The sequence below is a fragment of the Colossoma macropomum genome, unplaced genomic scaffold (assembly GCF_904425465.1).
Source record: "Colossoma macropomum unplaced genomic scaffold, Colossoma_macropomum, whole genome shotgun sequence".
Classification (NCBI taxonomy): Eukaryota; Metazoa; Chordata; class Actinopteri; order Characiformes; family Serrasalmidae; genus Colossoma; species Colossoma macropomum.
In genome coordinates, this window is record NW_023494787.1 from 2208186 (window position 1) to 2232395 (window position 24210).

General features: G+C 41.0%; 1 protein-coding gene across 1 annotated transcript in view; it reads left to right on the forward strand.

Moving 5' to 3' along the window:
• The window catches only part of stx1b (syntaxin 1B), a 78466-nt gene that overhangs the window by 48178 nt on the left and 6078 nt on the right, over positions 1-24210 (forward strand). Inside the window, exons 4-8 of the mRNA XM_036565831.1 lie at positions 12914-12988; positions 17373-17446; positions 20020-20128; positions 22759-22832; positions 23456-23593. Of these exons, the coding sequence (XP_036421724.1) occupies positions 12914-12988; positions 17373-17446; positions 20020-20128; positions 22759-22832; positions 23456-23593 (470 nt within the window). The remainder of the gene's footprint in view (positions 1-12913; positions 12989-17372; positions 17447-20019; positions 20129-22758; positions 22833-23455; positions 23594-24210) is intronic.

Below are 24210 nucleotides of genomic sequence, written 5' to 3' on the forward strand. Positions count from 1 at the left end.
ATTCTGTAGTCATAGTATTGCGGTTATATTATGATTATATAGCGATAGTATTGTGGTTATATTATAATTATATAGTAATAATATTGCAGTTATATTATAATTATATAGTCATAGTATTGCGGTTATATTATGATTATATAGCGATAGTATTGCGGTTATATTATAATTATATAGTCATAGTATTGCGGTTATATTATAATTATATAGTCATAGTATTGCGGTTATATTATGATTATATAGTCATAGTATTGCGGTTATATTATAATTATATAGCGTTAGTATTGCGGTTATATTATAATTATATAGTGCCAGTATTGCGGTTATTTTATAATTATATAATGACAGTATTGTGGTTATATTATATTACTATTGTATTGTGGTTGTATTGTAATTATCTAGTGGTTGTATTGTGATTATATTGTATTATGGTTATATAGCAGGTGTACTGATGTTATCTTGCGGTTATATCTTGGTTACATTGCGATTACATTGCGATTCTGTTCAGAGTAAAATATTCTTTTCCAATTAAAAGTATCAAAATCGTGTTAGTGAACCGTTGAGATTATCTACAGTAATAGATTAGTTTGCCTTACTTTTTCGAAATCGTTCACATTACGTTAGAGGCTAATTTGCATATTACAGCCTGTGAGATCAGAACACAAACAGCAACATCATCACAGTGATGAACAATCCATACATTGTGCAGCTCTACACTGAAAACGTGCTGCACTGAACTCGCTCAGCTCAGATCTGTACATCATCTTCACACTTTACGGTGCACACAGAGGACCGTGTGCTGTGCGTATTTGATGAGTGTGAGTGACGTGCACGTCAACTTTAACGCAGCACTGCGTCCAGTGAGGTCAGCAGCGTGACGTTGTTTTATGTTTCTACTTTCTGATGCATGATGTGTTTTATTTCCAGCATGGTGTTTAATTTTGCTGCATGCTCTGTGTGAAACGTGTTTTTCTTTCTGTGCCCCCCCCTTTTCTTTTCCTCCCCTCGCGTCTTCCTCCTGTCTGTTTCTTTTGGCCACGCTGCATGAAGGAGTCCAGCGGCAGCTGAGTGTCTGATTGGATTTCTGTTTGTGAGTGAGCAAACTACTACTACTGACCCCCACAGGAGAGTGACCACTGCAGAGGAGGACACTGGGACAAAATAAAGGAAACGGCTGCAGACATGTTACAGTTTTAACCCTTACATGTTTCATACTGCAGTGCATTCATAATCATAATCCCTCTCTCTCTCTCTCTATATATATATAGATATAGATATATATATATAGAGAGAGAGAGAGAGACTAACTAGGCCAACCGTTGACCAGTACTAACTGTAGGCTAACTGTAAGACTAATAGTAGACAGTACTAACTGTACACTAACTGTAGGCAGTACTAACTGTAAAACTAACTAGACTAACTGTAGACAGTACTAACTGTAGACTAACTGTAGACTAACTGTACATAATTGTACACTAACTGTAGACGGTACTAATTGTAGGCTAACTGTAGACTAACTGTAGACAGTACTAACTGTAAGACTAAATGTAGACAGTACTAACTGTACACTAACTGTAGGTAGTACTAACTGTAGACTAACTATAGACAGTACTAACTGGAGGACTGACTGTAGGCAGTACTAATTGTAAGACTAACTGTAGACAGTACTAACTGGAGGATTAACTGTAGGCAGTACTAACTGTAGACTAACTGTAAACAGTACTAACTATAAGACTAACTAAGACTAACTGTAGGCAGTACTAACTGTAAGACTAACTGTAGACTAAATGTAGACAGCACTAACTGTAAGACTAATTATAGGCAGTACTAACTGTAGACTACCTGTAGGCAGTACTAACTGTAGACTAACTGCAGATGGTACTAACTGTAAGACTAACAGTAGACAGTACTAACAGTAGACTAACTGTAGGCAGTACTAATTGTAGAATAACTGTAGGCAGTACTAACTATAAGACTAACTGTAGGACTAACTGTAGGCAGTACTAACTATAGACTAACTGTAGGCAGTACTAACTGTAAGACTAACAGTAGACAGTACTAACTGTAAGACTAACTGTAGACAGTACTAACTGTAAGACTAACTGTAGGATTAACTGTAGGTAGTACTAACTATAAGACTAACTGTAGGACTAACTGTAGGCAGTACTAACTATAGACTAACTGTAGGCAGTACTAACTGTAAGACTAACAGTAGACAGTACTAACTGTAAGACTAACTGTAGACAGTACTAACTGTAAGACTAACTGTAGGATTAACTGTAGGCAGTACTAACTGTAGACTAACTGTAGGCAGTACTAACTGTAGGACTAACTGTAGGCAGTACTAACTGTAGACTAACTGTAGGCAGTACTAACTGTAAACAGTACTAACTATAAGACTAACTGAGACTACCTGTAGGCAGTACTAACTGTAAGACTAACTGTAGACTAAATGTAGACAGCACTAACTGTAGGACTAATTATAGGCAGTACAAACTGTAGACTACCTGTAGGCAGTACTAACTGTAGACTAACTGCAGATGGTACTAACTGTAAGACTAACAGTAGACAGTACTAACTGTAGACTAACTGTAGGCAGTACTAACAGTAGATTAACTGTAGGCAGTACTAATTGTAGACTAACTGTAGGCAGTGCTAACTGTAAGACTAACTGTAGGACTAACTGTAGGCAGTACTAACTGTAAGACTAACTGTAGGACTAACTGTAGGCAGTACTAACTGTAAGACTAACTGTAGGACTAACTGTAGGCAGTACTAACTGTAAGACTAACTGTAGGCAGTACTAATTGTAGACTTACTGTAGGCAGTACTAACTGTAAGGGTTAATAAAGCACACAGTCTTTGTGGTGCGGGGGCCCGGGGGTGGGGGGTAGGTGGAGGGGAGGGTCCTGCTCCTCAGTGTCACTCTCCTGTACAGCTGATCTGTACTGTCACTGTGCTGAGGGTCCAGTGACCTTCTGCACGTGTGTGTTTGTGCTGTGTGTGCGATGATGTAACAGTGTGTAGAGGAGAGTGAGGCACAAACTGACACGGGGGAAAACGTGAAGTGGATAGTTAATGTAGTTAAACAGGCCGTGCTTTTGATCATCTTCTCGTGTTCCCATAGCAACGGCATCTGTGGATTCTGACAGCAGTCCGTCAGACGTTTCTCCAGATTCACCCTGAAGACCTTTTTATACATTAAAACTAACATTTTCCATCGTGAATGTTTGTGATTAGTGATCAGCAGATAAACAGCTCACAGTGAGAGCCAGACAGGCTAAAGTACAGCCTCCACACGGGGGGGTTAGTCTATATCCCCCCATATACATTCAATACAGAGCATTTTACTGATGGCTTTACTCACAGACTCATCACAATTATCATATTTATCAAATTAATAATTTATTCTGATGAATGTATTTTTATGTATTCGTCTGGTTAAAACATCATAGAATTATAATACATTTATTGTGTTTTGCATCGATTTACGACTCTTAAAACTCTGTTACAGTTAATCTGCCTGTAGGTTTTGTAACATTTGCACCACTTCTGGCTGAATTGTTCATAAACGACAGGAGCTGTAAACAAGGTTTATGTTTTCATTTGTAGCAGATTTGTGTAAGTTGATTATACAAAAAACAATCTAGCTTAAATACTTTTAATGAATAAATGATTAAGCTAAACCCAAACGGTATTAGGTTGTGCCTCACTTTCCCATTTCTATATAAGCACAGAGCAGTGAAATGGTCATCACTGTCCTGCTGATGTGTTTTTGGTTCGTGTTTATGATGTTTAGATTTCATTGGTGACCCACACAGCCCAGTTTACAACACACTCTATACATTTACAACATTTATAACATTTATGATATGTGTGCACTGCAGTTTAGCCCCACCATTCAGCTACAGCAGTTTAGCCCCACCATTCAGCTACAGCAGTTTAGCCCCACCATTCAGCTACAGCAGTTTAGCCCCACCATTCAGCTACAGCAGTTTAGCTCCACCATTCAGCTACAGCAGTTTAGCCCCACCATTCAGCTACAGCAGTTTAGCCCCACCATTCAGCTACAGCAGTTTAGCCCCACCATTCAGCTACAGCAGTTTAGCCCCACCCATTCAGCTACAGCAGTTTAGCTCCACCATTCAGCTACAGCAGTTTAGCTCCACCCATTCAGCTACAGCAGTTTAGCTCCACCCATTCAGCTACAGCAGTTTAGCTCCACCCATTCAGCTACAGCAGTTTAGCTCCACCATTCAGCTACAGCAGTTTAGCTCCACCCATTCAGCTACAGCAGTTTAGCCCCACCCTTTCATTCTGAAGTTGCAGTCCAGACTGCTTTTTGATTGAGGCAGCCAATCAGAACTGAGCTCATTTACATATATCAGTCTTAAAGGCATAGTAACAAAAATGGCCTGTTTAACTGTAAAGGATAAAGAGAGGATGGAAAACGATCATGAAGAAATTTTTGGTTTATAAAACTGCACAGACCTTACAAGTGGAGCTCAGAGTGAAACAGAATTAAAGGAAAATGTAGGTTATGGGTTCTTTAATGTTACGCCAAAGTTCACAGTGAGAACAAAAGTGTAGACTTACGTTCTTTGTGCTTGTCTTATTGTAAGATCTGTCTTCAACGTGAGCCACCAAGTTAGCTCGCTCACTCTCACTAGCAGGCTAGCCATCTTAGCAAGTAGCTACGAGCTGTTTGTAATTAAAACTGTTTTTCTCGCTCGAACCATGTGAACTACATTCAAACAAACATTTTCCCTTTAAAGCTTCACTTTGCAGATATTTCATTATTGTGTAAAACTGTAACGGATCCAAATCAGAGGGAGAGAGCCGCTGTGTCCCTCTTTACCCTCGGACAAAGATAGATGTTAGCCGTTCGTGATGAAGGCCGGTCTGCTCTTACCTGATTGCGTGCACAGGGTCTTCTCCACATGAACACACTCTTCCTCCTCCAGTAGCCGCTGTGCGCTGTGTGAGCGGAGCTCGCCGGTAGCCAGGCAGTAAGGACTATGTTACGAGATGATGTCATCAAGTAACAAAGGAAAAGGGCTGGAATTCCAACGAGGCATTTCAGACAGCTGAGTAAAGTGGGTTCTGTGGGAGAGAGTTTCTCCCTCTGGAGGGAACACTGAGCTTTGGGACTCTGCGGAACGTTTACATGCAGAACAAGATACATAACACACTAAAGGAAAGAGGAAAACTGGAAAAGCATAAGAGACTCGATGAGCTCGAATGAAGCCAGCAGTGACCACACAGATCCGCTGTGGGTAAACAGAAGGACGCAGAGTCAGGGATACAGGATATGGGTCTGTTTTGGTCAATCAATGGACAGACAAAATGTCCACGCTGACAACAACACGTCCATCAGCCATAATAACATCAGGTCAGGCTGAACTGGTCACTTAACGTATTTGCTATTGAGGCCAGAATGAATTCTGTATTTCTGATGACCAGTTTAGTGGTTTACTAGTGATCACTGCATATAGAAATGCCTTTACATAAATGTAACTGAAGAGAACTGAATGTGGAAATGTGTGGATCCTGAAGACTTTTGAGAAAACCCTTAGACTAATTTAGCCTTTAGCTCTGGGGTTCTGAATGAGTTTACTTTTGACTACCAAACAAAGAACGATGTTGGTCATTTCCAGTGCCCTTTTTTGTTTCCCTGGTTCTATCTGAGGTTTGGTTTGACTGAGGACTCTCAGCTTCTTCGTCTGAATGTCCTTCAACAGTCAAAACAACAAAACAACTACATCAAAAACAAACAAATGTGTATTTGTAACGTCTATTTCTCTTTTTATAAATGTTCATTTCCATTTTAAATCTTTCATTCTTTCAAAGACGTTGTGAAATCACAGGAGTTCAGACTTTAACTAACTTTAGCTGGATATGACATGATTTGAATAGCCTAATATCACATCCATCGTCAAGTCATTTCCATTTTTTCTGTTTTTATTATAAAATGTTTTGCTTAAACCTGTAAATAAAGAAGTCAAGAAAAGCAGATACCAACATAACTAACAAATGCTTCAGTATTTAAATGATTCAGGTCAGCCCTACTGCCAGAAAATAAAAGCTTAGCTCAGGGTCCTGAATGAGTTTATGAGTTTACTCTTCTCTGCCAAACATAGAGTGTCATTTTGAAGACGTCGATTTCTCAAACCAAATCCAAATTAGAGCAGATATTTTGTCAGCGGCTCTTTTTCACAGCTCCACTCGCTGAAACCAAGACCTTGTTAGACACCAAGTAAGCAAGCTAGAATTTTAAAAACACCACTTTACTGTGGTGAATAACCGCAACTCACGTCTTTAATAATAACAATAAATAAAAACGTTTCTGCACTGCAGGCGGCACGGTGGCGCAGTGGGTAGCGTTGTTGCCTCACAGCAAGACCAGGGTCATTTCTGTGTGGAGTTTGCCTGTTCTCCCCGTGTCTGCGTGGGTTTCCTCCGGGTACTCCGGTTTCCTCCCACAGTCCAAAAACATGCAGTCAGGCTGATTGGACATGCTGAATTGCCCCTAGGTGTGAGTGTGTGTGTGAATGTGTATGTCTGTCTGTCTGTCTGTCTGTCTGTCTGCCCTGCGATGGACTGGCGACCTGTCCAGGGTGTATCCTGCCTTCCGCCCAATGACAGCTGGGATAGGCTCCAGCACCCCACCGCGACCCAGAAGGATAAGTGGTTTAGATGATGTACGTATGTATGTTTCTGCACTGCTCGACCTGTCCAGGCTGTTTCCTGCCTTCCGCCACTGACCGCTGGGACAGCACCGCTTGTGACCCAGAGGATAAGCGGGTTAGATGGTGAATGAATGAGTGAATGAACTTTGCGAAAGATCAGTTCCCCAATTTCACATGAGTGAATCTGAGTTTAGGAGAGCAGTGATTGAGCCCTTTCTGCATAATCTGTTAGCTATTCTAACTTAGCCAACAAATGCTAACATTGCTTAAGTGATTGCTTGTCTATCATAGCCACCTAGCCACAGCACTGTACTTAGCAACTGCTAACACTGTTTGTATGGGGAAATTCCTACTCCACCCTTAAGATCAATAATATTTACATTTTATAATTAATCAAAATATTCCAGTTTTCCATTTGTAACATAACGTTTTGCAGTTTATACGTCAGTTTTACGATGGATGCCCAAAAAAGGAGGAGAGGCAGATGTGCCGTCAGATAAGGAGACAGATTTGCTGTAATGCTGCATCAGTTGAGGAGACAGATGTGCTGTAATATTGCCTCAGATAAGGAGACAGATGTGCTGTAACGTTATGTCAGAAAAGGAGACAGATGTGCTGTAATATTGTGTCAAATAAGGAGACAGATGTGCTGTAACGTGTCAGATAAGGAGACAGATGTGCTGTAACATTATGTTAGAAAAGGAGACAGATGTGCTGTAACATTGTGTCAAATAAGGAGACAGATGTGCTGTAACATTGTGTCAAATAAGGAGACAGATGTGCTGTAATGTCAGCTAAGGAGGCAGATGTGCTGTAACGTGTCAGATAAGGAGACAGATGTGCTGTAATGTCAGATAAGGAGACAGATGTGCTGTAACGTGTCAGATAAGGAAACAGATGTGCTGTAATGTCAGATAGGAAGACAGATGTGCTGTAACATGGTGTCAGATAAGGTTATTGGCGATAACACACTCCTCGAGTGTTCTATTGCTTTTATACAACAGTTAAATAAATAAAGTAATAAATTAATAAACTGGGCCGTGAACGCGGCGTTTAATATGTTTTAATGTTCGCAGTTCCTTCACCAAATTATAGTTCCTTAACAAGCAGCTTGTTGCTACGTCAGAGTAACAAGCTCCACCCACTCGCTGCACAGTCTGCTGTAAGCCTTGCCTTTTGAAGTAGAGACTGAGCCATAAAACTGCCTCAATATCAGGTTCAGCTCAGTTTTGTCAGTTTTTTCCAGATCAGTATTAATGTTGTTTTGTTCCAGCCAGTCTGTAAAGCATCTTACAGCCCGTTTAGTTTGGCGAATGGTACTGGGTTCATTTCTGGCTGATTCCAGGTTGTTCAGCTGTTCTTCTGTCACAGCTGCCGACTGAAAAGCTGCTCAGCAGTGATGACAGTTTGGGAATTTAGTGTCGTCTCATGTTCAGAGTCTGATCAAATCGGCTGTCAGTCAAATGTGATCTTAAAAGTGTCCATTTTCTGTTTGTGGCAAAGTAAGAAGTAAAAACGTTCAAATGGCTTGAGCGTCTCCTACAGCTGTCAAAGTGGTTGCTTAGCAACGGCGTCTCAGCAGAGTGATACAGTGTTTGTGAAAAACCCGTGATGTTATGGTGAAATAAGTTAGAACGCCTCTCAAACCAATCAGCTCGCGTGGCCAAAACTATCACGTCCATGGGTATGTAACTGCCGCTTTCTCTTGTTTTATGATAAAAAATTTTGTTTGAAACTGTGATCAAAGCTGTGAGGAAAGTAGAACCCAACATAACAAGTACCTGAGCTCAGGCCAGCCCTACTGCCAGAAAATAAAAGCTTGAAAAGAGAAAAAAGCCTGCTGTGGTGGGGGGGGTGGTTTACAGTGTAGAAAACACACAGGCAAGTCTGCTTGAGTTTAATTAACAACTTGACAAGGCATGCAGTTAGCACCATGCTAATCGGTGGGCTATAAGCTTCCATTACCTGTTAGCTACATTAGCCTCATAGCTCCAGTGCTAAAACTTCAGACACTAAACATGCCTCTGTAGATAAACTACATTTGGGGGACATTAGACTTTAGAGTTTTGGTGTTCTTACTGTCGATTTTTGTTTCACTGTTTTAAGTCACACTGTCATTAGAAAAAAGACCATTAGAAACCATTACACACTTAAAAAAGATGGTTCTTTATGGGTTCTTTAATAAAGAAAATGGTTCTATATAGAACCATGAACATACAAAAAATACTTTGCATGGTGAAAGGGTTCTTCAGATGGAGAGTGTGTTTTATATGGTTCTTTTTGAAAAGGGTTCTATATGGCACCAAAAAGCGTTCTTCTATTGTTACAGGCTTGAAATTGTGACAACAGAAGAACCTTTTTTGGTGCCATATAGAACCCTTTTCAAAAAAGTTCTATACAGAACCATCTACAGAATATTCTCTGTCAAACTCAAGAACCATTAAACAATGCAAAGTGTTGCTTGTGTGTTCATGGTTCTATGTAGAACCATTTTCTTTATTAAAGAACCCAAAAGAACCATCTTTTTTTAAGATTTTAGGATTAAAACCTAATGGTTTTGCTTTCTAATGAAAATTGGTTTCCAGTAGAGGCCACTAGTTTCCTGTAGAACACCTTTAAATCCCATTAGGAAACCATCAAATGCATTTAGAATCAGTCACTGGTCACCTGTTAAACCATTAGAATCCTTTACACTGTGATATCAACCCATTAAAAAAGTCAAAACACATTAGAAAACCATCAGGAACCAACAGAAACACTTAATGGTTTTTAATGGTTTTTATGGGTTTCTTCAGCAGGAGAATTAAAAAAATGAGCCATATTTTCGTGCTGAAGCTCTTCTCCCTATAACTCACGCTGAGTGAAGAACCTGCGCTTATGAAGTTGAGCGTCGGCGTGTGGAGGAAGGAGAGAACAGAAGCGAGGGATGAAAGAGAGAGAAGTGAGAGAGACGGAGGAGTGTGTAGGAGGGCGATCGACACTGCAGCTACTATCAATCAGCCCCCGACTGCAGTCCAGTCCCAACTACAAAACCGCTGACCAAAAATAAAACGCTGGTCAGAAGACTGTGGGCATTTCAAAAGAAACAGAAAAACAGCACTGTCCAGTTCAGCTCATAGATCCTCTGTATGAAATCATAGCATTAATATCCATAGGTCAGTTTCAGCACCAGGGCTTCAGGGTTTACATGGCTGAGTGAACAGCTCAGCGTTGACTACTGTTTGAAGTCAATTTTGGATCGATTTCTGATCAGTTTTTAATGAACCACAGGAAAGTGTGTTGAATGTACTGTCCATGGTACCTGACTGAGCACCGCCGACTGAGATTAGGCTGAGAAAACAAAGATTAATAACAAAATAATAACCAAACACTCCACCCGACTAGAAGGTTTTTGTTCTAAAAACGTTCTGAGAATATCATGCATGTGTTCTATTAACGTTTTCAGCTGGAAGTTTTTTTTTCCTTCTTAAAGGTAGGATAAGGATCTAAAAACATCATCATGTAACATAATCATTAGCCAAAGTTGGGGCAATATTCCCTGCTAGCTGGGAAAATTGTTAAAGTATTACTCCACCTCTTACCCTAATGTAGTCCATCAGCCTAGACGTTTTTCTTTTTCTCCCCAGTTTTCTTCCCAATTTAGGTGTATCTAGTTTCACCCCTAGATATGACTCCCCCAATCACACGATACCACCAGTGCTAGGAGGGCTGAGGCAGCACAGGCTTCCTCCGAGTGCAGTGAAGCACTGCATCTTTTCAAACTGCCGCTAACACTGGACAGCTGAATGTGCTTGGAGGAGAACACTAACCACCAGTTTTGTTGCATCAGCTAACAGACACCTCTGCTGGCTAGCATCACGCTTTGTGATGGGGGGAGATGGGGGGCCATCCTGCCCACCCAGAGAGAGCGAGATCAAGGACAACTGTTCTCTCAGAACCGGACTCTAGGCCACGGACGGCTGTAGCATCACCAGGAATCAAAGTTGCGATCTCCTGATGACATGATGACAAGGCCGACAGCAGCCAAGACACGTTTGGTGTCTGAAGTCTGCATTTTCAGTTTTAGCTCTGGAGCTATGAGGCTAATGTAGCTGACAAGTAATGGAAGCTTATACCCCAGCAGTTAGCATGACGCTAACATCACTCTCCTCAAACCTGTGTGGAGGTGTTCAGTGTCTCTAATAGACTTGATTATGGTGTTTCTGACTCTGTATGACCCACTGTTATATATAAACATGGACTACAGTACAGACTACAGTTTTAGCTGTGCGGCAGACTTTGGCTTTAAGGCTTTACTCAGAAGTGCTTCAGTTACACATTCACAATGTCAAAATATTACATCACAATAATTCAAAACATTGTTATGATACACAAAATGTATCACAACGTTTAGTTTTTCTGAGTTTTGATAAGTTGGAACGGAGCTGAAAGCTCCAGCAGTGCCACATTTAACAAATACCATCAACAACTATAAATATAATGATTTTATTCAAGGTTTCACCCACTGCACTGCACTAAATCCAGTCAAACAGGACTAATTATGTTCCCTCTGTAATGAAACATGCAGTTTTTTATCTACTGATAGCCCCCATGATATGCTTTGAAAAGAATATTGTGATGTAATGTGACATAATTTATCACAATAACGATAAATATCATCATATTGCCCACGCATTGCTTCAATATCCATGTATTTCCATATTCAGTGCTATTCATCAGAAAAAGGGCACGTATGGATGCAGTAATCACTATTAAACCACTACACTGGTCATTTAATTTGGGCTATTGACTTACAGTACATCCAGTGAGAACCTAAAGAAGCACTGAGCTCTCATTTTAGGTGTTAAAACTGTTTTCACACCGTTTATTCAGTGGTTTGTAGGTCAGGAAATATATTTCCATATATGGTTGACATATATGCAAGTATTAAAGATGGAACCTATTATGTATATTTAATCTGTTTCAACATATTGACGTACACCAACCAGCCATAACACTGAAACCACCTCCTGGTTTCTACACTCATTGTCCATTTTATCAGCTCCACTTACTATATAGGTGCACTTTGTAGTTCTACAGTTACAGACTGTAGTCCATCTGTTTCTCTGATACTTTGTCACCCTGTTCTTCAGTGGTCAGGACCCCCATGGACCCCCACAGAGCAGGTACTATTTGGGTGGTGGGTCATTCTCAGCACTGCAGTGACACTGACGTGGTGGTGGTGTGTTAGTGTGTGTTGTGCTGGTCTGAGTGGATGAGACACAGCAGTGCTGCTGGAGTTTTTAAACACTGTGTCCACTCACTGTCCACTCTATTAGACACTCCTACCTTGTCAGTCCACCTTGTAGATGTAAAGTCAGAGACGATAGCTCATCTGCTGCTGCACAGTTTGTGTTGGTCATCCTCTAGTCCTTCATCAGTGGTCACAGGACGCTGGTCACAGGACGCTGCCCACAGGACGCAGTTGGCTGGATATTTTTGGTTGGTGGACTTTTCTCAGTCCAGCAGTGACACTGAGGTGTTTAAAAACTCCAGCAGCACTGCTGTGTCTGATCCACTCAGACCAGCGCAACACACACTAACACACCATCACCACGTCAGTGTTACTGCAGTGCTGAGAATGATCCACCACCCAGATGCTGCTCTGTGAGGGTTCATGGGGGTTCTGACCACTGAAGAACAGGGTAACAAAGTATGCAGAGAAACAGTCTATGGCTGATCAGTGTATATGTGCATATATTTACATATATTTACATATTAAAAGTGGCACAGTTAAATATATTTAGTATATATATATATTTTCAATATGAGCAAAAACATGTTCACATCTTTTTTTTCTGAATGATCTGCAGGGGAAAGTGTGACGTAAGCTCGTTTAAGAGGCTGTGGAGACCCTTTAATGTTCTGAAACTGTCTGTATTGAATTGTGTTGAAGAGACACAACATTGTACTAAAATTGACAGAACACATTCTTTTATTTGTTTATTGATATTATAACCTGCGTGAAAGTAATTCCACCCTTGTGCACAGAGCAAAGTACACTTAATGTTACACAGTGCTTATTCACCGCAAATGATGTTGAATATTTAACAAACATGCTGCCAGAAATGCAGACCTAGTTCAGCTCTATAAAATATTCATTAACCAGACTGATGGTGCTGCTTTATCTCTCTGTCTGCATCTTCACTATCTTTTTTCTCTCTCTCTCTCTCTCTCTCGTCACTCAGAGACTAAGCAGGAGTTGGAGGACCTCACAGCCGACATCAAGAAGACAGCCAATAAAGTGCGCTTAAAATTAAAAGGTAATCTCACTGACAGACCCTTCATTCTCTTCATTTCTGTCGTGTTGTTGTATAAATCATAATTCTACAGCCAGGTGTGCAGCTTTACTCTGTGTGTTGGGGTTCAGGGTTCTGTCCTCAGTAACAGAGCAGTCTAGCACAGAGGTTCCCAAAAAACGAGCTGTCAATCGTTTGATACTGGGCCCGGGAGGGGTTTGTGGCCTAACTGCTAAAATCCACATTTTTATCATTATTATTAATGTAACTGATAATATTAGAATATTGTTTTTATTTATGCTTTAATTCCTGCCATCAAAATGGTTAAAAACTCATTTCATCTTTCTAAAATGTTCAATAAAAATTATATCGGCCAGTTATATGAGATCTTAATATTTTTATCTGTATCCACCCGAAAATTTAAATTGCACATACAGCAGATTCAGACAGAAATTCTGATCGTTTGGGCAATTTTAGCATACAGTACAAAACAGACAGTCTGTGTGTCTCTGAGGGCGGAGCTTCGACACTCATAACAGAGCTTTTATTGAAATGGCCCGAGCGGAATTCCCACCCAACATCTGGAAACTCCCTAAAGTGCGGTTCCAGCCCGAGCCTGGGAATCTCCATTTTAACAACACTGTTAAAAACTCACTCCGGATCAATAACCCTTAAACCCCCAGCAGCGCTATTGATATTCAGTCCAGCGTCGCTGTAGCTCAGCATCTCAGACCCTCCTTCAGTGTCACTGTGCAATACAGCTGAGTCATCACTGTTTCCAGAGAAGCCACAGGCAGAGAGCCAAAGCAGGAACATGCCTACGGAATCTTCACCCTCCAAACCCACAAACAGAACCTCCACCATCTAAACCCACAAACAGAACCTCCTCCATCTAAACCCACAAACAGAACCTCCTCCATCCAAACCCACACACAGAACCTCCTCCATCCAAACCCACATACAGAACCTCCTCCATCCAAACCCACATACAGAACCTCCTCCATCTAAACCCACATACAGAACCTCCTCCATCTAAACCCACATACAGAACCTCCACCATCTAAACCCACATACAGAACCTCCTCCATCTAAACCCACAAACAGAACCTCCACCATCTAAACCCACATACAGAACCTGCACCATCTAAACCCATATACAGAACCTCCTCCATCTAAACCCTCATACAGAACCTTCACCATCTAAACCCACAAACAGAACCTCCTCCATCCAAACCCACAAACAGAACCTCCTCCATCCAAACCCATGTACAGAACCTCCACCATCTAAACCCACAAACAGAACCTCCTCCATCCAAACCCATGTACAGAACCTCCACCATCTAAACCCAGATAAACTCCACCATCCAAACCCACAAATAGAACCTCCACCCTCCAAACCCACATACAGAACCTCCACCATCTAAACCCAGATAAACTCCACCCTCCAAACTCACATACAGAACCTCCACCATCTAAACCCACATACAGAACCTCCACCCTCCAAACCCACAAACAGAACCCCCACCATCTTAACCCACATACAGAACCTCCACCATCTAAACCTACATACAGAACCTCCACCCTCCAAACCCACATACAGAACCTACACCATCCAAACCCACGCACAGAACCTCCACCATCTAAACCCACACACAGAACCTCTATCATCTAAACCCACAAACAGAACCTCCACCATCTAAACCCATATACAGAACCTCCACCATCTAAACCCACATAAACCACCTCCATCATGTAAACCCACATACAGAACCTCCTCCATCTAAACCCACATACAGAACCTGCACCATCTAAACCCACATACAGAACCTCTATCATCTAAACCCACAAACAGAACCTCCACCATCTAAACCCATATACAGAACCTCCACCATCTAAACCCATATACAGAACCTCCACCATCTAAACCCACGTACAGAACCTCCTCCATCCAAACCCACATACAGAACCTCCATCATCTAAACCCACACACAGAACCTCTATCATCTAAACCCACAAACAGAACCTCCACCATCTAAACCCACATACAGAACCTCCACCATCTAAACCCACATACAGAACCTCCTCCATCTAAACCCACACACAGAACCTCTATCATCTAAACCCACAAACAGAACCTCCACCATCTAAACCCACATACAGAACCTCCACCATCTAAACCCATATACAGAACCTCCTCCATCCAAACCCACGTACAGAACCTCCTCCATCCAAACCCACGTACAGAACCTCCTCCGTCCAAACCCACATACAGAACCTCCACCATCTAAGCCCAGATAAACTTCCATTCTTTTCAGGAGCCTCTCTTTCAGTTCCTCAAAGAATCTGCAGACACACCTCCAAAGTTCAGTCTTAGAAGCTGGTTGATCATTTTCTGAAGTGATCAAACACATTCAGTGATGTTGAGGTCTGGACTCTGGGGTGGTCAGTCCATTGTTCAGCTTGTTTGCCTTCATCTTCTCAGCAACGAGGTTGGGGTCGTCATCTCGCTGTGGAATCTTCCCAATTAAACTTTTTACTGAGCAAACTGCATAATCTAATAACATTAGTTTGCGTTCAGCGTTCATGACGCCTCCAACATCTGGAGTTGCAAACCTGCTCTGATCCTCCATCATGCTTGACTGATAGTCTTTGGTGGTGGAGACGCTGCCAAAGATCTCATCAGTCCATAAAACTTTTCTCCACATCTCAGACGTCCAGTTTTGGGGTTCTAGTGTAAATGTTCTTCTTTTTAATGTCGTTATCAATGAAAATTGAATAAATGAAGGGATTTTCTCTGACATTTGCAAGTGACATCATATTTAGGTGTGCTGAGATGTTTTTAACCTAAGAGGGAAGTAAAGACTGACCTGATCAGTCATTCAGACTGCAGTGCTGGGGGTGGGGGGGGGTGTTTCTGAGCTCACTCTGCTGAGCTGGTGGGAGTTTGGACTAATCTCCTTTTGAAGCCCTTTCCGTCTGAAGAGCCTCGGGAAAGCATGCCAGGCTGCTGAGTCGCATTCTTCACCCCTGTCTGTCTTTTTCTTTCTTTTTCTCTTTTTTATCTTTTTTCCTTTTTGCCGTGATCCAAACTCCCACTCCGGTAGCTGTTTCCTCCAAATTGCATCAGGAGGACTTTGAAGATGCAGCTGTCGATATTAAAGCTGAAGAACAGCAGCGCAGCGTGATTAATGCTGTTCACCATTATGGCTGCTGGGTTTGACTCAGATTTGAACATGATTCTGATATGAGACACGGCGGGACGACCGGAACCCACCTTTAAAACACAAAGGTATAAGGAATTGAAGACTATAGCAGCTTAGTCCCGCCCATTCAGTCTACAGCAGTTTAGAGCCACCAATTCAGTCTACAGCAGTTTAGCCCCACCCATTCAGTCTACAGCAGTTTAGCCCCACCCTTTCAGCCTACAGCAGTTTAGCTCCACCCATTCAGTCTACAGCAGTTTAGCCCCACCCATTCAGCCTACAGCAGTTTAGCCCCACCCATTCAGTCTACAGCAGTTTAGCTCCACCCATTCAGTCTACAGCAGTTTAGCCCCACCCATTCAGCCTACAGCCGTTTAGCCCCACCCATTCAGTCTACAGCAGTTTAGCCCCACCCATTCAGTCTACAGCAGTTTAGCCCCACCCTTTCAGCCTACAGCAGTTTAGCCCCACCCATTCAGTCTACAGCAGTTTAGCCCCACCCACTCAACCTACAGCAGTTTAGCCCCACCCTTTCAGCCTACAGCAGTTTAGCTCCGCCCATTCAGCCCACAGCAGTTTAGATCCACCTATTCAGCCTACAGCACTTTAGCCCCGCCCATTCAGCCCACAGTAGTTCAGCCCCGCCCATTCAGCCCACAGTAGTTCAGCCCCGCCCATTCAGCTACAGCAGTTTAGCTCCACCATTCAGCTACAGCAGTTTAGCTCCACCATTCAGCTACAGCAGTTTAGCCCCACCATTCAGCTACAGCAGTTTAGCCCATTATAACTGTCCACACGAAAACACTGGATGTTTCCTAAAACCTCCCCTCTGGAGAGTGGAAGCCAGTTTCCACCACTGGAAAAATTTATAGCCGTGTAGTAGATCATAATAATAAGAAAGTTTTCTGTAATTATGACTTAGCATCTCATATTTATGACTGAGTATCTCATATTTATGACTGAGTATCTCATAATTATAGAAGGACAGAAACACAGAGGAAAACCTACGTTCTCAGGAGTATCTGTGACCGTGCTGACGGGGTCTGAGTGCTCTGGAAATAAAGCCAGTATTTGTGTCAGTCTTGTCATGTTAGTGAGTGTTTATAGTTCTGTAAGTCCATCTGCAGGACGTGCTCGTCACTCAGGGAGACGGGGGGCGGAGACAGCGGCTGTTTTCTGTAATCACTCTCTTTTCCTCTCCTCAGCAATCGAGCAGAGCATCGAGCAGGAGGAGGTCATGAACAGATCATCAGCGGACCTGCGGATCCGCAAGACACAGGTGAGTGATCAGAGCACACCCTTCATAAAGATGGTTCTTCAAGGGTTCTTTAGTAAATGCAGTGGTTCAGTATAGAACCATAAGCACTGAAAGAATCATCTGCATGCTTAAATGGTTTTTTCCATGGTTCTTCAGATTGATGGAGAATGTTCTGTATATGGTTCTGTATAGCACCAAAAAGGGTTCTGCTGTTGTTAAGATGTCAAGCTTGTTGCAGTAGCAGAACCTTTTTTGGTGCTATTTAGAACCTTTTTTAAAAAAGTTTCTGTATAGAACCATATATAACACATTCTCCATCAATCTAAAGAACAATTTCGCCAAACAAAGAACCTTTTAAGCATGTAAATGGTTCTTTGAGTGTTTATGGTTCTGTATAGAACCATTATCTTTAGATTGTCTTTACTGGTCATATTCAGTCTCTAATATGAATCATTTTGTCTTATTCAGTCTCTAATATGAATTATTTGGCCTGACTAAAAAAATCATTCATATTAGAGACTGAATAAGACAAAATGATTCATATTAGAGACTGAATAAGACAAAATGATTCACAATAGAGACTGAATAAGGCCAAATAATTCAGATTCAAGACTGAAAAAGGCCAAATAATTCATATTAGAGACTGAATAAGACCAAATAATTCATATTAGAGACTGAATAAGACCAAATGATTCATATTAGAGACTAAATAAGACAAAAGGATTCATATTAGAGACTGAATAAGATAAAATAATTCATATTAGAGACTGAAAAAGACCAAATAATTCATATTAGAGACTAAATAAGACCAAATGATTCATATTAGAGACTGAATAAAACAAAATGATTCATATTAGAGACTGAATAAGACAAAATGATTCATATTAGAGACTAAATAAGATAAAATGATTCATATTAGAGACTGAATAAGACAAAATAATTCATATTAGAGACTAAATAAGATAAAATGATTCATATTAGAGACTGAATAAGATAAAATGATTCATATTAGAGACTGAATAAGATAAAATGATTCATATTCAGTTTACTAAAGAACCCTTGAAGAACCATCGTTTTTAAGAGTGTATAAACATGAAGCGAGGCGGTTCTAAAACATCTGCGCTGTGGATGTGACTGAGTGTTCGTCTGCCTGAATTAAAATCTGCTCCGTGCTCTGAAACAGTGAAGATGCGCCGTCACTTTCTGATTCCTCTCTCTTTCACTCGAGGAGGCTGTTGCTTGCAGTTCCCACACAATTATATAACAGGAATGATATAAAGTCTGACATAATATGACATGATTTTCTAGCTGTAAACAGGTCAGGAGGAAGGAGGCTTATAACACGTTCCCTCATCCTTCACTCTTCTGTTCACACTGCAGCTCTCAGAGAGGAGCGTTTAATATCAGCAGGGCTGCCGTCACTCGCCTGGTTTCCACATTACACACAGAAAATGCTTTTTACCACATAAAGAGCTGAATTTCTGCAGCAGTGTTTCAATAATCCATCAATCTGACTTCATAACAACATCTGATATTCACAGCAAGAGCTGTAAAGGCATCTATATATGAAATATAACAGGCTATTTTGACCCTTTCAAATCTGAGGGTCTGAATGTGGGTCCACACCACAGACTAAATACTGAATAAGGCCAAATAATTCATATTAGAGACTGAGTAAGATTAAATAAATCATACTAGATAATGAATAAGACTTAATAATTCACATAAGAGACTGAATAAGGCTAAATAATTCATATTAGAGACTGAATAAGGCCAAATAATTCATATTAGAGACTGAATAAGGCCAAATAATTCATATTAGAGACTGAGTAAGATTAAATAAATCATACTAGATAATGAATAAGACTTAATAATTCACACTAGATAATGAATAAGACTTAATAATTCACATTAGAGACCGAATAAGGCTAAATAATTCATATTAGAGACTGAATAAGGCCAAATAATTCATATTAGAGACTGAATAAGGCCAAATAATTCATATTAGAGACTGAGTAAGATTAAATAAATCATACTAGATAATGAATAAGACTTAATAATTCACATTAGAGACTGAATAAGGCCAAATAATTCACATAAGAGACTGAATAAGGCCAAATAATTCATATTAGAGACTGAACAGGATTAAATAAATCATACTAGATAATGAATAAGACCAAATAATTCATATTAGATACTGAATAAGACCAAATAATTAATATTATGCACTGAATAAGACCAAATAATTCATATTAGATACTGAATAATAAGTATTAAGATTAATAACTCAATAAAAAGCATACATGCTCAGGGGTTAATATTTAGAAATGGTGGCGCCACATTAAAACACAGAGTCATCTTCCTGTGGTAGGCCGCACTGTCTCATTAGCCCCCTCTGCTGGTCAGTCGTGGAATCAGCAAGGCCTTTTCTGCCATGGCAGCACAAACTGAAGCTGCTGTAAACGGTTTGTTCCTCAGCGACGCTGCTTCACTAACCTCAGTCAGGATGAACCCTGGAGCTCTGGGGCTCTGTCTCCACCACGTTCCTCCTCTGTCCACCCTCCTCATCCCCCTCTCCCCCCTTCTTTCTGCAGCACTCCACGCTGTCCCGCAAGTTTGTGGAGGTGATGACTGAGTACAACACCACGCAGTCCAAATACAGAGACCGCTGCAAGGACCGCATCCAGAGACAGCTGGAGATCAGTGAGTCACTCACACACACACACACACACACACACACACACACTCAAACACACACACTCACACACACACACACACACACACACACACACACACACACTCACACTCAAACACACACACACTCTCAAACACACACACACACACACACAAACACACACACACACAAACACACACACACACACACAAACACACACGGCTCCCTCAACACAGGTATCAAAAACCACAGACCTTCTTTAACATGAGGCTGAATTATCAGACTTTCTTAGGAAGACGAAAAAGCTCTATATTAATATCATAATAAACTATAAGATGCCTATAGTGCTGTATAATATGTCTATAATAATCTATAATGTAACATTTCTGTAGTGCTCTTATAGGAGAGTATAATATATACGTAGTGTTCTGCAGTAAACTAATTGCCTATAATAATAAATAATATTTCTGTAGAATTCTTATAGTAAAGTATAATATTTTTGTGGTATTCTGTAGTAAACTAAAGTCCGTGTCTTTAATTATATATAATATTCCTATAGTACTCTTAGGCCCCGAGACCCCGTTTACACCTGGTCCCTTCAGGTGTCTTGAGTATCAGGATTATATCTGGATGAAAATGCAGTGTAAACGCAGCCAAAATGCATTTAAACAGATACAGATCTGATCACACAGAGCACTTCAGGAGGTGGACTGAGACGCATTTGAGCCACATTATAGCAGCGTAAACACATCCGTCTCTCCAAGACACGCTCGACAACCAAAACTCCTCCCAGTGCAACCGAAACCCCTCCCATTACAACTATAACTTCTCCAAGTGCAACCAAAACTCCTCCCACTACAAGCAAAACTCCTTCCAGTATGACCAAACCTCCTCCCACTACAACTAAAACTCCTCCTAGAACAAGCAAAACTCCCCCTCGTACAACTGAAACCCCTCCTAGTACAAACAAAATCCCTCCCACTACAAGAAAACTCCTCCCAGTACAACCAAAACGCCTCCCAGTACAACTGAAACTCCTCCCAGTACAACCAAAACCCCTCCTAGTACAACTGAAGCTCCTCCCAGTACTGAAACTCTTCCCAGTACAAATGAAACTCCTCCCAGTACAACCGAAACTCCTAGTACAAAAGTTGGTAATTGGTTGCTGCATAACGAGCTGATTTGCATATTTCGTCTCGCACAGCAATCAGATTTCAGTCTGACTAACTGGAGACGCATTTGATTACCAAGTGTAAATGCAGGAGGCTAAAATCTCCTCAGGATATAATCCAGATACTGGACACAGGAAGTGACCAGGTATAAACGGGGTCTTACAGTAATAAATAATATAGAGGTCAGAATCTCCAGGCAGCTTGTGGTTCAGTTAGGTTTTTAATCCGGGTGCTGAGACGTGATTATGAAATGACTGTCGATCATAAATGTGCATATTTAGCAGCATTTAATGTAAACATTTCTATCTTAAAAGAAAAAAGCCTTTTAGTCTAAATAACACCACTGCGCTGTTGCTAACCTTTGTCAGCATTTCGATGAGGTTGTCAGTTGAATGTTGAGCCTATAAAAAAGCGAATCAATTCATGAGAGAATCAAATATTTTTCCCACCTCTACTGTAATACTTGTATCCTTTAGTAAACAAACTGTAAGAATTTAAAACAAATTTAAGGGGAATCACACCAATTTTTCAAAATTCTCCCATAATTCAGTGTGTGAGGTGTAATCAGAGAGATTCAGAGTGGTTTGGTGTGAAATGGTTCAGATGTCTTTACAGTGGTGGTGATAGGAACCAGGGGTCGCCATGACTACAACACAAATATAGACATTTTATTTACTGGTGGTTTTGGATAGAAAATAAAACATCTGTCCAACAAGTGAGTCTCTGTAGAGGATGTGTTCACTTATTCACACTCATGGAGTTTGTCCAGCGGCGCACACATTTTTGCAGTGTATTTATATGATCTGTTTGTGGAGAAATGCGACAGATTTCTCAGTCATGTTAGAATCTTCTGGATTTAACATTCATTCATTCTTCTTTACAGCCTTATACTGAACATCTGACAGCTGAGAAGCAGATCAGAGCCGTTTTATATGTTTATCTGCAACCAGACTGGATTTATTATTATTGAAAACATTTTACATGCACTTGAAAAAGATGGTTCTTCAAGGGTTCTTTAGTAAAGAAAATGGTTCTATAAAGAAACATGAACACTGAAAATAACCCTTTGCATGGTGACATGGTTCTTCAGATTGATGGAGAATGTGCTGTATATGGTTTTATATAGAATCTTTTTGATTCTACGGTTCTATGTAGCACCAAAATTGGTTCTGATATTGTTACAGGCTTGACATCGTTACAATAGCAGAACCCTTTTTGGTGTCATATAGAACCATCTACCCCACTCTACAATCTGCAGTCTGAAGAACGCTTTCACGAGGCAAAGAACGCTTTGATCGTGCAAAAGGTTCTTTGAGTGTTCATGGTTCTATATAGAACCATTTTCTTCACTAAAGAACCCTTGAAGAACCATATTTTTTCAAAGTGTATGCTTTTTATAGAAAGGGAATATATCTATGAGAAACCTGATTCTGTGTCTGTTGTGTATGTATTTCTAATAAACACTGTAATGTTTGCACTTTGATCAGCTGGAAGAACAACCACCAACGAGGAGCTGGAGGACATGCTGGAGAGCGGCAAGCTCGCCGTCTTCACCGATGATGTGAGTGAAACGTCCACCACGAAACCCCAAAAACCAAAACCTGCACCAGCCAGACAGAACTCAGTTCCACACCGACACACACACCACAAACACACTGCAGCCCCAGAAATGAGAACCTCATAACAAGTGTTTATGTTGTTTCAAAGCCGTAAAATCAGAGATACTGACTGACCGGTGAGCCGTTCATTACTAAATTAGAATATGCCAACTATATCTATCTATATGTGCTGTACACACTGAAAAAGATGGTTCTGCAAGCGTTCTTCAGTAAAGGCAGCGGTTCTCTTTACAACCATGAGTCCTTTATAAAACCATTTGCCTGCTTAAATAAAACGAGTAAAACGAACGTTAAATTCGGGGGCATTGTGGAGGCGCACTGCGGTCGCATCAAGGCACATTTTGCTCTGCGTCTCTGCTCGTAAGAACATCTGGCCCTGAGGGTTTTGGTTCTAGAATCTTTTTCAGGCTTTTATTATTAAAGACACACCTTTAAGCCATCAAGCTCGAAGTCAAACTCCGGTCAAGGTTTGTCTTTTTTTGGGAGAATATTTTCGTCTGTTTTTCAGATGAAACATTTAAAGTTTTGAACTGTGTTCTGTTTTCTGTCCTCCATCGCACTGCAGATCAAAATGGACTCCCAGATGACCAAGCAGGCCCTAAACGAGATCGAGACCCGACACCATGAGATCATTAAGCTGGAGAACAGCATCCGTGAGCTTCACGATATGTTTCTGGACATGGCCATGCTGGTGGAGAGCCAGGTAAGAGTGCAGGGGATGTCTTTCAAAGAAAACATCAAAGGAGTTCCTTTCAGCAAAGTGCACTGGATGAAGAGCTGTAATCCAGCTTTCTTCAACAAGCATCATCGTTATCCAGCAATGCCAGCATTCTCCAACAAACACCACCATTCTCCAACAAACACCACCATTCAACAAACACCACCATTCTCCAATAAACACCACCATTCTCCAACAAACACCACCATTCTCAAACACCACCATTCTCCAATAAACACCACCATTCTCCAACAAACACCACCATTCTCCAACAAACACCACCATTCTCAAACATCACCATTCTCCAACAAACACCACCATTCTCCAACAAACACCACCATTCAACAAACACCACCATTCTCCAATAAACACCACCATTCTCAAACACCACCATTCTCCAACAAACACCACCATTCTCAAACACCACCATTCTCCAATAAACACCACCATTCTCAAACACCACCATTCTCCAACAAACACCACCATTCTCAAACATCACCATTCTCCAACAAACAGCACCATTCTCCAACAAACACCATCATTCTCAAACAAACACCAACATTCTCAAACACCACCATTCTCCAACAAACACCACCATTCTC